Source organism: Anopheles nili, chromosome 3 (genome assembly GCF_943737925.1).
Source record: "Anopheles nili chromosome 3, idAnoNiliSN_F5_01, whole genome shotgun sequence".
NCBI classification, from domain to species: Eukaryota; Metazoa; Arthropoda; class Insecta; order Diptera; family Culicidae; genus Anopheles; species Anopheles nili.
Window position 1 is genome coordinate 33762710 of NC_071292.1, and position 17291 is coordinate 33780000.

General features: G+C 46.2%; 1 protein-coding gene across 1 annotated transcript in view; it reads left to right on the forward strand.

The window, feature by feature from the left end:
• Positions 1 to 17291, forward strand: part of LOC128724110 (sodium/potassium/calcium exchanger Nckx30C) — a 52159-nt gene that overhangs the window by 20596 nt on the left and 14272 nt on the right. Inside the window, exon 2 of the mRNA XM_053817875.1 lies at positions 13881 to 14088. Within this exon, the coding sequence (XP_053673850.1) occupies positions 13881 to 14088 (208 nt within the window). The remainder of the gene's footprint in view (positions 1 to 13880; positions 14089 to 17291) is intronic.

Genomic DNA, 17291 nt, shown 5'->3' on the forward strand with positions numbered 1-17291 from the left:
GGCAAGTTGGTCTGAGTTGGTTGGTGCACCACAATTGGATTGCATATTGAGATTAAGATTCGAAGGGTTGTCCATTCCTTGAAACTGTTTCATAGAAATAAAAGCCCAGTGTGTGCCCAGTGTCGTTCGATATTCAAATTTGCTCGACACTCGGTATCGAGTGGAACGTGTTTGCAACGGCTTCTTAAGTTCACATTTGCTGACTTTTTTGCCACGCGAGTGTCGGCTCGCTTGCAGCAAACATCGAAACAAGCCCCCGGCGAGTGGGTGTGATTTTTTGCGCATTTGCATAACAAAAAAGCAGGCGCCTTCCGCATTTTCCCGCGGCAACGGAAGGACGCACTGATCGTGATGCTCCACGTCGAGCACATCCGGAGTCCCTTGCGATTGTCCCGAGGCGAGGTCAGAAAAGGCTGACATTAGTCGTTAGCATAAAATTTGCACGCCCATCGAAAGCAGATGTCGCCGCTGGACGAATGATAAATCGAACCGCTCCGTCAAACGCATCGCTCTGATACGCACAATGGAAAGCTGTACAAGTTCTCGGTTCGGATAGCCGGGATCGGATGCTAGCAAATTTATGTCAACCCTCGTGCTAGCCTCGCATTTTCGCCTTTTTTTTCGCTCTTGGCTACATTTGTGGTTTCCCGGGCTTTACCGAGTTCCTTTTCGGTGCCATAACTGGAGCCCGTTTTGTTGCGCCAATTTGCTTTTGCATGACCTTTTGGCATGATTTTTATGCTCCATTCGGCAATACGAGGTACAGCGATGATATGAAGTCATTGCCGCCATTGTCTTTCTTGGGTATTTCGACCTCTTGAGCCGTGATAGATTGTAGTTAATTATGACCAAACACAGTGCACTGCAATGCTCTCGTGGTGGAAAACTCCATCCAGCGCTGTAGGGAAAACGATATGGCACCCAGGGCAGTAAACAATTTCTCACTTTGGCGTCAATTGCTCGTCGATCAAGTGACCTGTCATGGTGACCACCGCTGCTTAGTCAGTCGCACGCCGCAAAGATGCTTTTTGGATTGCAATCCTCCACGATGCCGATGCACTGCAACTGGTTCGATCCGGCACAGGCGAAAAGGCGGAAAGTGATTGATGGTCTTGGCCGATGTCAATCGAAATGGCTGAAAGCGAGGTCCCTGGTTTGGAGCGGGTTTTTGGGCACCATTGGAAAAACCGATCCATCAAAGGCTTGGTGTTGGTTTTTTCGTCCTCGGTGAAAGTGTCCCACGCGGTGGCTCCCGGCTAGCCCGATGGTGATTGACCCGGCGGCGAATGGTTGCCCCCTGGCTGACCCGAATCGCTCTCACTGCCCAGAGAATTGGGTGCTCGGAAATCCCCAAACGAATGCTGAAGCGGGTGGCTACTGATAGCTAGTTACGTCTGTCAGCGACGAGACAGGCGCCGCTCGTTTCGTTCACAATACTTTCACCTTTCAATGCCGGTTGGCTTGCGTTCGATCTTTCGCTTGGGTTTTATTTTCTCCTACTTTTTTGTGGCTTTCCGATTTGCACAATGGAGCTTTTTTTTACGTCTCGTTAGATTCGGGCAGCAAAGTCCCACGCCGTAGACGGTTGTGTTGCCTGTGTCTGGTACCCTTTCGATGGTTTTTGTGCGCTAAAGACAGATAAATAAATTGTCAGAGGATAAATGTGTCTCTGTGTCCTTATGACGACCTTGGTTTTGGTGGCCGAGCGCTCGAAGGGAGACAGGGTGTGGTTGTGTGAGAGAGAGAAAGAGAGCAATGTTTGATAAATAACTTCTAAGATGGTTTCGCACTGATAACATGCTCAAACAAAGCCCAACCTCGACAGCGCCTCCGCTACAGTTGAACGAACATTAAAGCTCTCCGCATGGCTTGTTGGCACCCATAAACCAGCACCAAATCCCCTCCAAGGGTAATAAATTGAATCGAAAATTGGATAATTATTGCCCAAAATTCTCGCATACCCTGCGGAACAGGAGCAGAATAGAAATAGCAGAAGGAGCAGTAAGGATAGAAATAGAACTGCCGTTTCACCGCGTTTTAGTTTCGAAGGCATTTATGTAGCAAATAATGGAGAATCCACTGCTGCTGGTGGTGCAATAAAACTTCGCCCATGAGGCCCCGTGAGTCGTGACGGCTAAGGCGTTTAAGCCATCATTGCTACAAACCCGTACCAAAACTAGGACGACCACGACAGAAACGGTTCACATAACCACCAAACATACGTTTGCAGTTAGCCAAGACACTCGTCCTGACGTCGCTTCTGTCGGAACGTGCCCGCACGATACAACGCAAGCACGATAATCTTCTCGCACAACGTCATGGCTTCAGCTCGATGTGAGGAGATTCGAGAACATTCCCGAACACAGCACACCGGATGTTCGCTGGTTTATTGCTGCTATTCTTTTGCCTACTACAGCACACTCAGACAGTAAGAGGCAACGAATTTATGTGTTGAATTACTGTCCATTCTGTGGTGATTATTTATCAAACGATATCCTGCCGATCGTCGGCCGTACGGTTGGTGGTGAATTCGCTGGTGGCACTTGTTTGTCCATTTGATGATCGATATTTTTAGATGGCGCAAGATAAAACCATCACGCAACACCAACCGGGGTTGGCCAGAATGTGAGCTACATTGCAACCAGCCAGACTATGGATTAGTTCTCAGGGTGGGCGGTGGCTTGGATGGCTTCGGTGGGAGCCACATTCAATGGGCATCCTTCAAGGATGTCATTAATCAATTTGAGAAATCGTGCGCTTACTCGAAAAGTGACTTGCTGCTCTATTTGTGATAAAGCATTTCCTATGGCCCACTGTTCATGCTTGTCGTTTTGCAACCTTAAAAAGCGCTGCTGATGTGGTTCGACCGGGAGAAACATTACCCGTTTATGTTATAAAATGGCATTTAATTATTTTAAAATTAAAGCGGACCTTGCAAAAGCTAAGCATTATCACCTGAGATCAACATCAAACTCATAATTGTCCGTTATTAGCTAAAATATTTCATTATTACCACCGGCGCAAAATATAGAAACGAACTTTTCCACCGTGCGTTTCTGTGCGACAAATAGTCGTTCCTTAAACTTTGGACAATTCAACACACCCCATTAAAAATCTTTACCGCTGTAACGGGATACAATTTCAAAATATCCCATCCGTCTGGCTGGGGGCTGGTGTCGGGCCTCGAAAGGCGATTTAATTGAGAATACGAAAATCACCAGCACCACATTTAATTCGATGGTTCGCCCATTAGTTTTGATTGAAGTGTAAATGAGGAAAACGTGCGTCCGCACGATCCGGCGTCTCGGCCGGCGGTGAAGAAATTCTCTTTTATAGTACGCTTTGTTTAATGTGTAAATTGATAGCGTTGAATTAGTTGCCCTGGCTCAGCGGCGAGCCCGTTCTTAATGATTCAGCGCGAAAATGTTCCATTCCCGAGTCAAGCTGATGCTGGCTCAACCATGACGTCAACCGCTGTGCCAAGAGTGAGCTGAAAAAGGCCCGGTTGAGATTGTTTTCCTCGAGAACATCGCAAAGCAAACGCCAAATGTTGGTGATGGTCCGTACATAAATCAAACGAACAAACCATGGATCGTGTTAGTTGTGTCGGTCATTGACATTTTCCAGCCTGTCTTAGTCGCTTCTTGCAGGATGTCGTTTGAATTTACAATAGCAATAGAAGCAATTGCAATAAACTAACGCGGAAATTATGAAGAAAAACTGCATAAAGTGAACTCAACTGCTATTATTGAACTTGAATTATAAAGAACGAAACTAAAGCTTGGTGATTTGTTTGCTAAACAAATTTGATATAACTGTAAAATCTTTAGAAGCTTTTCCTTTAATTTTGCATCAAAGAACAGCTTGCAACACACCAACAGAAGGGCTGCAACGTTAACGTTTGAGTCTTTTCCTAATATTTCTACCACCCGTTCGCTCGTGGGCCTCAATGGAAACTACCGACGTCAGTCCGGAATGTGCAGAGCTGTCACAGACGCTGACAGCGACACGGAGCAATACGGAGGCAAAATGTTACCAGCCGTGCAATTACATTACCGTGTGGGTGCTCTGCTCCATCGTTCTGGGCACTGACGGGTGTATTTATAGTTCCGTTGCAGTGTTCCCTTTATTCGAATGTCTTTTCCGTAGGTGCAAAGAACCTCTTCTGTTACTGGGAAAACACTTCGCTGTGTTGAAATGCTATTGTTTTTGTGTATATTTCACGCTGTACAAATTTGAAGCCAGCATACGGTTACAAATATTATATGCGTTCTTGTGTTTTATTCAGTCGTTGCTCAAAACAAGCCCTGTCACTGGTACTATTCGTTAAGAATGTTGGTGATACTGTACAACAAGAGCATGAAGGTTTGCAAACATGCACAAAACATCAAAGCGCTACATATAACCCTGCGACGATGCTGTGGTGAACCGAAATAACGATCCGAACCAGTGCTGGCTGCTGGTAGAATTAGCATCATTAGTCTGTGTTTTGAGTTTGCACTAACTACCAACACCAGCCCTTCTGTTTTATCAATACCTTTGGTGGTATTGTTTGTAGGTGCCTAATTCGCTCGGTGTCTGGCCGCAGCAATACTGGCTAGCCTAGCTGCTGCAGGCGAGTTGGTTCGCGATAAAAAGCTCTTTCAATTAATTTGTGAGCACTTTCACTGTCTAGACCATAGCGATATAAAAGTATATGCATGTTTAAAAAAATCAAAATACACTGAAATCTCAAAAGTGTGCTTGATTTTATGTTTCTTAAGTAAACAATGCCCACGCAAACGACAAACACTAAAGCGCAAATGGGGAGCAAGCCGTTTAAACTATTGTAATTAACTGTGTTTGCCTTAATTTGCCCGTTTGGTATTAAAAACCTTCACCGCGTGGTGTTGTACCAATTGCTGGTTTGTATTTTGCTCACCAGCCAGCACGTTCCTCCACAGGCAAGCAAAGGGTAAGGTTGGAGAAACTTTCTCCAAAATTGTCAATTATAGATGCGAGCCAGATAAAATTCAGTGCGATTAAATGGGTGCCACAACAATCGGACGCTCGTTGTATGGAATGAAAACAGCTATAAAACTGGCCTTTTTATCGACTTTGTCAGGGACAATTATTCCACGCTTTCCGCGCGATTTGATTCTATCCAGCGCCAGGCTTAGCTGGAAGGTATTTAGGGGGTTTTTAAGGAGAGGGATTTATGTCGAGGCCAGGAGCTGGTATCTAAATCGAAACTTCTTAATGCCTGTAGAATGCTTGTACACCGTGGTTGACACGAAATAAACGATAGCTAAATATCATAAATAAATAAAGCGTAGATATACGAGATACAAATCATGATGGGGGCGCCCAGTGAATGGAGGCGCATGGTACTTTTTAATAACATCACCGGGTAATGCTTGTAGCAAATGTCAATGTTTGGTCGAATCGTTGTCAAGCTAATCTTGAACCTCGAAAACCGGTTTTACAATTCAAATGCTTGAACTGACTTGCAGATGTGGACTCATACAATATAAGTGAAAATGCAAACATAAATGAAATGCAATTTCTTGAAAAAAAAACACTTTTACAAAACACAAGATACGGTCAGTACAACCGATTGGTTGTGCGAGATAGATTACTACCATTGGCATTGATCTGTTTATGAGATGACGACCTGCAATGGCTTTTAAACGTGCGACTGATGGCAGAGTTGCTCTACGAAAGCGTAATATAATCGAGCCCAGCTCCATCTAGCCTTTTGTGTCACTTTCATCTCAAAACCATCTCTCAGTTTTTTTCCATCCAAACCCTGACTGCTGTATTCTTCTCTACGGAACAGTGAGTTTTAATTTTTCTCGTTCACATAACGTGTCGTTTGGTACGTTTTTTTTACTCAGCGTTTAGTTCTCTTCTGTTCACAAATGAGTACATTTCGTTGTCGTGTTTCTCGTGTCGATAGATTGATTGATTATTTCGTTTTTGATTGATTACTGTTCGTATAGGGGTAAACGCATTCTCCAATAGCGGTTTAGTCGTTGCCGTTATCGTTTTAATATTTAACCGTTGTGTTACATTTCTATCACTTGAATGTTTACGTTCCTTGACCAGTTCTAGTGATGTTACTATAATATATTCTACAAACGTGCGTTCCGTCGTTAGTCAAATTTGGAATGTGTGTTAGGTTTGAGTTGTCTGTTTCCTTCTGTCATTCTCGATGGGTTAATGTTCTGGTTCAGTTGCTGGTCGTTCTTGTAGCAGACTCTAGAACGTAGCCGTTTTCTTTGTCTTTTATATGCAGTATGATGTTTCGTTTGATAAACAATATTATGTTCAATAATTTATTTTATATGATATTAATTAATTATACACTATTCTTCATATGCCGCTCGAAGCCTGGATCAGAATGAATTTATTTCACTGCCGCAGCGTTACCATAATAATCAGGCAATGACAGGCAAAACGAAACGCGAGGGTTTCGAACATGGCTGTTTTTGTTTTTTTGCCGCAGAGTATTATTCTGTCTGAATAGAAAAGGATTTTAAAGGATATGGAAACAATCAATCAGGATTTTTCACCCGAACCGGGATAGACGTCAAGTGGGAAGAAAAAATCCATTAATACACCATACGAAACGATGGCGCGGTGATGATAAAGAGCCCGCGGCAATAATTACCAATGACAGCTCAAAAACACCTACTGGTTCGGCGCTGCTGCGTTTTAAAACCATCATTTGCTCCCAGATCATGCCGTACAGCTCGTTCTCGAAGGCACTCGTTCAATTATTGACAATCATTAATAACCTGACCCGCTTGCTGGAAGCAATAGAGCGAGTGAAGTAACGTTTTCGTGGATGATAAATTGAATTCATGAATTACAATCTCATCCCGGGACCTTCGGAGCATGGCATAATTTATTGATTTCCATTCGCCTGCAGCACCCTGTCGGTCTTATCGAGCCCGTCAGTGTAGCACACGACAATGCCAACGCAGCATCGAAATCGGGCATTCGCAGAACCTCCATAATGTGACCATATCGGGGCGCATTTTGTGTAGGATTGTAGTTTCGAAACCGATCCGCGCTTTTCAAACTAAATGCCAATGATAATTTCCCACATGCTTAACGGGTTTCATTCTTTTTAACCAATGTGGGCCATACGCTTATGTTTTCTTGTGAGCATGCTCCGATAGGTTGCTGTTACGCATAACTTAACTCTTCCACCAGCACGAGTTCCAAACCACCATGTCCTTTCACATTATGGCCTTACTACGGAGCGAAAAGGAAGCGTTTTTTGTTATTGTTGTTGTTGTTGATGATGTTCTTCATTTGATTTATATCGATTGCGATAAGCGAATAAGGGAAATTTATTCGCCCGCTTCCTCTCGAACACTGCGCTCAAGGCTACCAAGAAGGCGTAGCGGAAAAGGATGTTCATCGCACGGTTTGGCCATGACTGCCAGCTCACCATGCGTGGTTGGTCCTCCTTGTGTTGGGGGCGGAAAAGGTTTCCCAGAACTCTTCGAAATTTGTGAAAGGAAACGAGGCCTTGTCGCTTCCCAGCCAATTCTGAGAATTTATGCTGGCATTCCATAAAGCGTTCCAAGTATCTTACAAAGTTCTATAATGAAATTATAATGATAGTATATTGGCGTAGAGAACACCTCGCTCTAAAAATTGCTAATGTGTTTTTGTACCACAATCTATACTTGTATCATGTCAACCTACATTTCCGAGAACTATTTGATAGGAAATGTGTATCAAATGTATTCGATAAATCGTCATATTACCTGCTACCATAGATGATTTTCACGAAAAAAGTACCATTGGGACACAGTTTTTATATGCGTTGGAATTGGTGGCGTTGAAATTGCATAAGATTAATGATTGTGTGATATTCGCGAGCACATGTGGCATTGTTTTTTTTTGTGTTTTCGTTCCCACGACCCGCATGGACGGAATCGTTTAATGCAAAACCCCATCCCAAAAGGGGATTTTATTATTTCATCACACAGCTCCGTGATGGCTTCTCACCCTCCCTGGCGTATGGTGGATGATGATGGCTGAACCGGATATTATTTTCCGATTGCGACCGGACCGCACAAATCCGACGAAAGCACACCAAGAGGGTTGCGTGTTAATCGCCCGATAGGGTTGTGATTTTTTGTCTCTACCCTCCGATCATTCTCTCCCAGCGGTAGAGACCCTCGCTCCCGAGGGTTAAGCCAAATATGAAATCACTGATGAAATCTTTAAGCCACGATTAAATTCAATTTGCCACTTTACACCACCACCCGGTCCCTTAATGACCGAAGTTGCTGATCGTGTCACGCCCGGATGAGGGAAACAAATGCGTAGGGAAATGCCCGGGAGTGAGCCGGGCGCTTGTTCAAAGCCCAACGCAAGGATCGAAAAACGGCCCATCAACTGCCCACCGGCCAGACACGGGGATTGGAATAGAAATTTCATAAATAAATTTGCATAATTTATTCGATCCGGTGCGAGCGAACCAGGGGTACAATTACTTACTAATGAAATGCGAAACATATGTGTGCGAGCCAGCAGTGAGCCAGCAGCGAGCGTCAAGTGACTGTCCAAATAGGGCCAGGGTGTGTCACCGAGCTCTGGCAGCTAGTACCAGCTCCGGCAAAGCTGCGCCCAAACACAGCTTAATTTATTCACTTTCGGTTCGAGCTGTTTCGTTTGATTTCGTTCGAACGTCGCCCGCCCACTTTGTCACTCTGCCCATCGCACAGCACGTGTTTATTAATTCGATTTCACATTAACGAATGGGAGCGTAAACTCGACAAACCGGACGTTCGATTGCCCGCGCCAAGCCCAGCCACCGCAACCTGTGATGATTCCCAATGGCACCGGGGGAGGGATTAATAATTGATTTTCCATTCGATGCCATTTTCGTTGCGGTGCACTGCAGTGCGATCGTGCGTCGGAGCGGGCGCGGAAAGTTGTGCATGTGGTTTGAATTTCCTTCACCACCCGGAGTGGGCAAACCCTGTCGATGCAGAGATACCGCACGTTCGTTTCGAGTGGGATCGGGTCGAGGTTCCGAATTCGTTTCGCCTTTCGCTTCCGGGTTGAAGGTCCCACCCCGATGGCCCGGTTCGCCATTTTCTCGGAAGGCTAATTAAAGATGCTAATTTATCGGAAGCAACCGATACGCCCGAAATAAGGTCATCGTGATGAAACGGGACCCCTAGGCGAAATTAATCTTTATTTGTGTTCCGGGGCGCCCCCGGTTTGGTTTTGGTGTACCTGGTCACCGAGGGGCTTACTTCGCATCGTGTGTAAGATCATGCCGGTAATCAATCGTAATGGCATTAGGAATGAAGAGAAACGATTGGGACTCGCATTTTACTGCTTTTCCCCTCGCTACTACGAAGAAGAACAGGCCGTTTATCCAGCAGAAAGATTCCGCACAATCAGCAGTACGTGTCCCAGGTTCAACTGCATGAAACCGAAGCTCGAATTCGAATCACGTGTAGCAAGCAAGCGACGGTGTCGGTGCTGCAAGAAACCGAGTTGATAGATTTTTGGCCCGATCGATGGCTTAAGGCGCTCATGTTTAAGCGCGGATGATGATTTTTCACGTTGCTTGGGTTTTGATTCATGTATCATTTCAATATCACCCTGTCGCACCAACACACGCTTGCTTCGCTGCCAGAAGGACGTGCTCACCTCCAAATGAACATGCCGTACGCTAGTGCCTGCTTCCCTGATTCACCTTGACAAAAGATAGGGGAAAAAAAGATATCGATAGGAAACGAACAGATACTGTGGAAGGCCCACGTATACACTGAGCTAGTGAGCTAAAAAGAGACAGAAAAAGAGAGAGAGCAAAACCGAACCTCGTGGCAAGAAGCACCGCGAGCACTTAAAGGACACTCTTCGCTCGACTCATCACAGCGGTTGGCCCTGAAACGCCGCACCAGGTACTGGCAGCGCACGGGGAAAACCCCGGAACGTCGTTTTACCGAAAATTCCCACCAGATCGAAAAGCTCGATTAATATCACGCGGCATTGAAAAGCTTCCACGGAGCACGGGACGTGCGCCTGCGCGCCAAAGCAAGCCCACAGCATTCCGTGTCGCTTTTCGGTCGCTGCTGGTGCTAGGAATTGTTTCCTTCGGGGACAATTCGGTCGTGAAGATAACTCTACGTCTCGCTGCGTCCACGGGGTAAAAATAGGCTTTGGAAGACGATTTTGGCTCGATTGTGAGAAATCCTTTCTTAAAGCTTACCGCTAGAGCTTTGTTGGATTGGTGCTGGAGAAGCACACCGAGAGATGCTATCGGTGTTTGATCAGAACGGTTTGCTACATGGATTTCAATTTCACGCTTGTTTGCATACGGAGCTCCATCTGGCTAAAGCTGGCCAGCTCGAGCTGGTTGAGAGAAGAGCTTCGAGTGTCCATTTGCACCTGCCACATCATAATCGAATCGTCCATGATCATCAACATTTTATGATCCACTCATCTTCATCAACGGTTCGTGCCGAACTGTGCCAGCTGGTTTTTTGCTTGAGCACCACCATTGGATGCTGTCCAATGCACGATGGGACGATTTGGCGCGATACGTGCAGAAATGGAGTCGCGCAGCAACAAATGAGCGAATCAATTCAATTTGTGGATTCTCTGGACGATGGACATGTTTTTTTTGTTCCCCGCATTCAAAATTCAACCCCAAGACATCTTTAGTAGGGTGTTTAACAGGCAGATTCGAGTGCTGAGATGAGACGTTTTTATGAAAAAAAACCCCTAACCAGCGATTTAAAGTCATAATGGATGCTTGAGGCACTCGAAGTCCATTCTTTGGTGATTTTTCTGATGGTTTGTGAGCTGGTTTATTGATGTGTAAAAACTCCAACTCACGAAAGGCAACACCCAGACAGGCTTGAACAAATGGACATCATCATTTTCTAATTCTAATGTACATGATGGAGGCTCTTCTATGACGCTACACGATGGCTTATGATAGCCAATTCTGCAAAACGTGACGAAACGTGAACGCGTTCATGTGCTCCATCAATCCTGCCCAGCTTGGCTCACCAACACCGCTGGCCGTTAGCCGTCTTCAGAGGCGTTGGAAATAAAATGTGGGCTAATTTGGAAACTTTTTCGTGCCTTCACCGGCACCACTCGAGCAACCGATGCGCACGGGCGATTTGTCATCTTACCAACCGAGGGCTTTCATCCGCGATTGCGACTTCATGCCGTGGAGTTCTCTTGAGGGTAGTAACGTTGAAACACATTCACCTAAACAGCACCCGAGCCAGCACCGATCAAGAGCAATCCGTCCACGAAAAAGATGCCCAATTTGGGACGCCTAAAGCCTTCCCCTGCGGTTCGAGGTGCTTAAATTCGATTGCGGTACGTCTTGGGCGGACCATCGTGTTTCGTCTGATTGGAGCGATCTTGACGGGCCAGCAAGCAGTCGAAACTGGTGCCTCTAGGCGCTCGAGAGAACAAATATTGCCCCAATAACCACCCGGAATGTGGCGCAACATTTTACCCGCGCCGATGGAACCTCCAAAAAAGCCGCCCCGTGGGAGCGATGATTGTGCGGAAGCGAAGCAGATAATAAATCTCCATAATTTTACGTCAAACTTTTAATGCTGGCCCATTTAATTTGCCCAAAACGGGGCTCGTTCGTTCCATCCTTGCGTTGCGGTTGTCGCGCTGCGAGGTTTGTTGGGAAAAGTTTGTCACCATCGGGTACACGCAGCCGATCGGTTAGGAAGGGTCCTAAGAAAAAGCGACATTTTCCTCCCTTGCAATGGCTACTTTTCTCTGCCGATGGCACAGCTGACGCCACTCCCGACGTAGTGCGAACGGATTACGCCAGCATCGGGTGGAAATTCCTACTTTCACATCACTTGCGCTCGCTTCCTTTGGGAGGAAGCGTTTTTTTTTTGTTTCAACCATACCTCACCATAGGCGGCGAAACTTTTGGCCATGAAATCCAACGGCAGCGTGTTTGTAGGCTCGACTTACCGAAAACACCCAAGTGGTCATTCCAACCTCGACAGTACGATGCGAGCGCTTTTTTGGCCACGTAGCACCGATCAGGTGCCTTAATTAGCCCTCCAAACAACGCTGTATGCGCTCGTTACTCGACGGACCAGCGGCACGCTGATTTATTGTTTATTTTCAGCGCACCGCCTTTTTCTTTTTTGCTTGGTGGAAAGTTTTTAACGAGCGTGTTCCCGGATGGTTTGTTCGCTACATACACCCTGCCACTGTTTTCCTTTCCACACAAACACACATACTCGTTTTTTTTTGTTGGGGAGCGAAGTTTTATTTTCGCCGCGCTCCAAGCAAACAGCCAATTTTGATTTTGGAAAGAACATGCTTTTCCCCAGCACGAAGCACACGTGTACGTGGCGTTGGTTCGCTCCATGCCGACCATCCATTGAGGTATTTTTTTCCGTTGGGCTCGGTTCACGCCGCATCCGGCACAACCCGTGCGCATCTTATCCGCGTTAATTAATAAGACAATCTGACAGCGTGTCGGTGCCGGGCGGGCATCATCAATATTCCCATCCGATTACGGATTGCCACCATCACCGGAGGTGGTTTGGCTCGAAGAGTTGTAAAACTCAACTCTCCGAAGCGATCGAACTCGAAAAACGTTGTGAAAGCTGGTTGAGAAAAATAATGATCGCCATAAATCAGACGTTACCGACGAGTCCTTTTTTTTTTTGAAACGTATTGAGACTTCAAATATATTCGCCTGGTGCGAGAAGAAGTTATTGAACTTTTCAAAACGCTATCAACAAGCTCACCCATTAATCTTTATGCGGTATTAACTGAGCTACCGTTTTTTTCTCCCTCGTCACGAGGAAAGGACCTGGCATGGCATCGTTTTATCAACCGCAAGGACATGTGCGCAAGGACATCGTGTGAACAGTGACGGATACGTAAACCACGACACCCCCACCGGGCATGGATTATGCTTCCCATAATGCTGTTAACCATTCCACCATGCCCACATGGCATTACCGCTCGAGAACGGACAAATCGGAAACACATAACACTCTCGGTGTGTGTCGCAAAGCCGCCGCGGGCAATCGAGCATCGATTGGGATTGAGCCGGTGCGGATTGGAGCGTGGAGGCGAAATGATTTGTCAATATTGGCCATTTGACGATGACGACGTGGCAGCACGAATGTCGACTCTCGACGCACCGGCCCATCAACCCGAGGGTGCCCTTTTTTAGCCATCCACTTGACGTCAGGCTTCGGGGTGCGCGATTCCTGTGGTGCCGAGATATGATCGGCATGAATTACCCGATAAGAAACAAACGACCTTTCGTATGGCTTTTTCTCTTTAATGCTTCGTGCAATGAAATGCGGCACTTACGAAGCTTGCGGAGAGAATCACGGACGAGCGAGCCCTTCAAGAGGCGCTTTATTAGCGGCATAAAGCGTACTGGGCGTTTTTTCCCCCCCCGCTGTATCCTGCGGGCGCAGGATCGCTTCCCAAGTGGGCGGTGTTGCTGTTGTTCCGTTTTAGAACGCCGTTTTATTATCGCTTTTCGTTTGATACGTTGTTCGGTTTAAATAGTTATTAATTTCGTTTTCTGTTTCGTTTTCATGTCATGTATCGAGTTTATGTTTCCGTTCCACAGTACCGTTGTGATGTGTTCGTTAAAAACCGCTTGTACGCTTTACCGCATTTATATGATTAAGCTCTGTACATGATTGAACGAAATTCGAAATTCGTGATTCGAACCGAAAAACAAAAACCCTCACTAAGCACTCACCACTCACCACGGCACCTGATTGGCTACTGATGATGATGATGATGATGATGATGACGATGATGATGGTGTGGATAGTGAGAGGTTGACCGTTATCATTGCGAAGCTAACATTTTCCCATTTTCACCAGGGCAATGCCGCCAACTCGTCGGAAACGTCGATGGCCACGCAACCGGGTGGATCGGTTACGTCACGAGCGGCCTCGGAAAGCCGATCGGGACCACCGGGATCGAGCAGTGGCAATGTTCCGATCCACCAGAATCCTACCGCAACCGGGGCCAAATTCCGACACGGGCTGCTGCAGCTGATGATCCACACGATCGACCCGCTGCACGATGGTAAGTCATGTGCGCTCGCCCGCCATCTTGCTTTCCAACTCACATGTCACAATTCCTGCAACCAACACACGACACCTACACACGCATCGAGCAGCACGCCTGCTCGCATCCATCCACTCATATCCGATGTAAATTAATACGACCGTAATTTGAAGCCTGGGCTGCTGTACAAAGCGAAAAACACAATCTCACACTCATTCACACACATCGCTAGGATTGATGCATTCGTTGTGTGTTTATTTTTTCTGTCCCGGTTAATTTACTGTTCCGCACACACACACACACACACACACAGGCCATGACGAGAAGAAGTTGATGCTACTCAATGGTTCACTTCGTTACTTTAGCGCCTCCCGAATGAGTCGTTTATGTTCGTTCTGGTTCGTTTTCGCACCAGCGCTTTCCACCTGGTTTTAGTGCGCTTTCCACCACCGAGCATATCATGTAGTTCACCTCATCATCCCTCGCCACCCATCCAGTTTGGATCCAGTTAATCATGATTTAGAGCTTCACCTTTCACGTCCTTCCTTACCCATCCACCTGTGTACGTTATCTGTGCTTCGTTGCGACCTTCTGTGTCGTGCGTTCTCTGCAATGTGACGCTTTTTTATGTACGCTTTTCTTTTTTTATTTTCCATTTCATTTTTGTGTTCGCTGCGCTCCCGCTCCCGCGCTGTTCTTTTGCACATCCTCATTAAACCCGTGTGCCCGTGTCCTTTTTTTCCTGTCCCTCATCCTTCGAATCATTAGTAAACTTCTCGTCACACATTAACATACATCGTGCGTGTACCAGCATACCGGTTAGAAATCACGCTTCTTCGAGAGAGAAAAAAAAATGAATCAAAGTATCTGCCAAAAATGTAATGTGCTAAAAAAAAATTACAATAAGAGCAAATCCACACATCCTCTATCCACATCATCCACTGTCAGTGACCGGCAACGAAGCATACGGAACGGGGTGCCACCGAGTCCGGTGCTAACACAATTTATTGCACGGCCACGGCGATATCCGCGCCCTACGCTAACGTCTGCTTCGCGTGCTGAAATGCGGATGGTTTCCGTTCTGGCTGAGCCGCGGTTCGGGTTGTTGCACATGCACAACTGGCTGTTCGATGCTGCCAAGGCTCACGCCCACACTCGAAACCCGGGCCGGCCGACGGAACCACCGTAGGTCATAGTTTAAGTACATTTGAAGATTAATATGTTTGCCATTTATGATTAAATGGAGTAGAAAGTTGTTGCGGTTTGCGTTGATTGTTAGACGTAGTGTGTCGTTAATCATTTCGATTGGCATAGCGAATGAAATATGTATACTTGATATGAGCTGCAAAAAGAAAACTATCCAAAAAACGAAGCGAAACAAAAAGTCACAAAAAATAAGGAGTGAGAGAAAGAGAGCAATAAAAACACATCCTGGAAAGGACGCACAAACTGGGAGACAGATCGTTATCGTTGTTGGTTGACTGCGAGACATAAGAGAGAAAAAAGCAGGAAGAAAAAAGTGCCAAAGAAACTAGATTTCATTATGTCCGTCATCGTCATCAATCAGTACTCATTTCTATTCGGCTTTGCTTTAGCATGGGCGATGATTTGACCTTCACCACTACTACTACTACTACTACTACTACTACTACCTCTACTTCTACTACTTCTGTCGCTAGCCAGTTCGCTCTGAACCCGATACGAGCTGTACCTAATATCGTTCTGTCATCATGCCTCACTCATGCATAATGTAAATATGAATTCTGTACAGAACATTTATGAAATTTTATTTTCGTTATTTTCGTTAATACTCTATGAGGGAAAAACATTCATCATGCTCATAATTACTGGCTATTCCAGCACTTTGAAGACATCGCGGAAGGTTGCGGGCGAAGTGATTAACTCTAGCTGGTGACGCATTTAAAACAAAGCAAAAAAGACGCGCCTTACCTTGATTGATATGATTTTACTTCCATCAACCAATCGGTGCGATGCCTGTGAATGTTTGATGCAAATTAAAGTTATCGCCTTAAGCAAACGACCGTTGAAATGGCGAACCCCTCGGCATCCGAGTGGCATATGGAAGGGTGGAAAATTGTTATTGCATATCGTTAATATATGTATGTATTTATTTTTTCCTCCCACCCCCGAAACCGGATCAATTCGCCAGCCGTTTCATTGGGGCCCGGGAACCGGCTCCGTGATGGATTCGGTCGCCAACCCTTAATGGCGTGTACGTGCAGGACACTGCGCCCTCGGGCCGACCCTACGGACCAGTTTCGGGTGTGCCACCGGCTCAATCAGGATATAGTTGGGGCCAATAAAAAATTCAATACTTGCCATGTCAACCGGCAATTAATCTTTCGCGCACCGGTCTCGATGCTTTCACCGCAAGGTCTGCTCATTTTGGTGTTGTATTTTTTTTTGTTGGTTTTCTTTTTCTGATTTTTTTTGCGAACATGTTTCGTGCTTGAATCTTTTGCCGCCCCACCTGCCGAGGCAATTTCATTTGAATGTGGCAATCCTTTTGGATTGGACATGAAAGACGGCACTGATTGACCTCCATTGTTGTTTGTAAGTCGTGGGTTTTTTTTTGGGGGAGAGAAAGCCACGACTTTCCTTCACGACCACTTAATTTTGATTGCGAAAAATATGCCGCAAATTCACGCAGGGCTTGGGAGTCTCGAATTTCGCTTCTCGCCAGAATTGACTGGAATGTTGGTTTTGCACCGAACAAAGTGTTGTACAACACCGCATTGCAATAGATAATAGGCAAGCGATCGAAGTATATTTCTCTTCAAAACTTTAGCAAAAGCCACACGAAGGTCAATGGTTAAAGCTAGATGCACACGCCCCACTCTCAAGGGCATAATGATCGCTTAAGCTCTTTACAAAGGAAGCAAACGATAGACAAAATGCTTAAAGTAATCACACCAGTCACAACTCAAGCCACCGCATCCGGGCGGTGTGAGTGCAGCTTGCGTGCAGTTGCAGGTTGCATCCGCCGCAACGCAAGCGCAACGGGTCTGTACGGCCGCCCGGAAGCTTTGGTTTTGTGCAGCACTTGTACGGACTGCAACATGGAAAAAGAAACCTCCGCAACCGACGGCCATTACGAGAACGACCGGGTGTAATGGCTATGAGTGCAAACAGCCATTTCGCCTGCACACCATCGTGGCATGAGACAACGTGCAACAATCCACCGGAAGTGACGGAGGAGC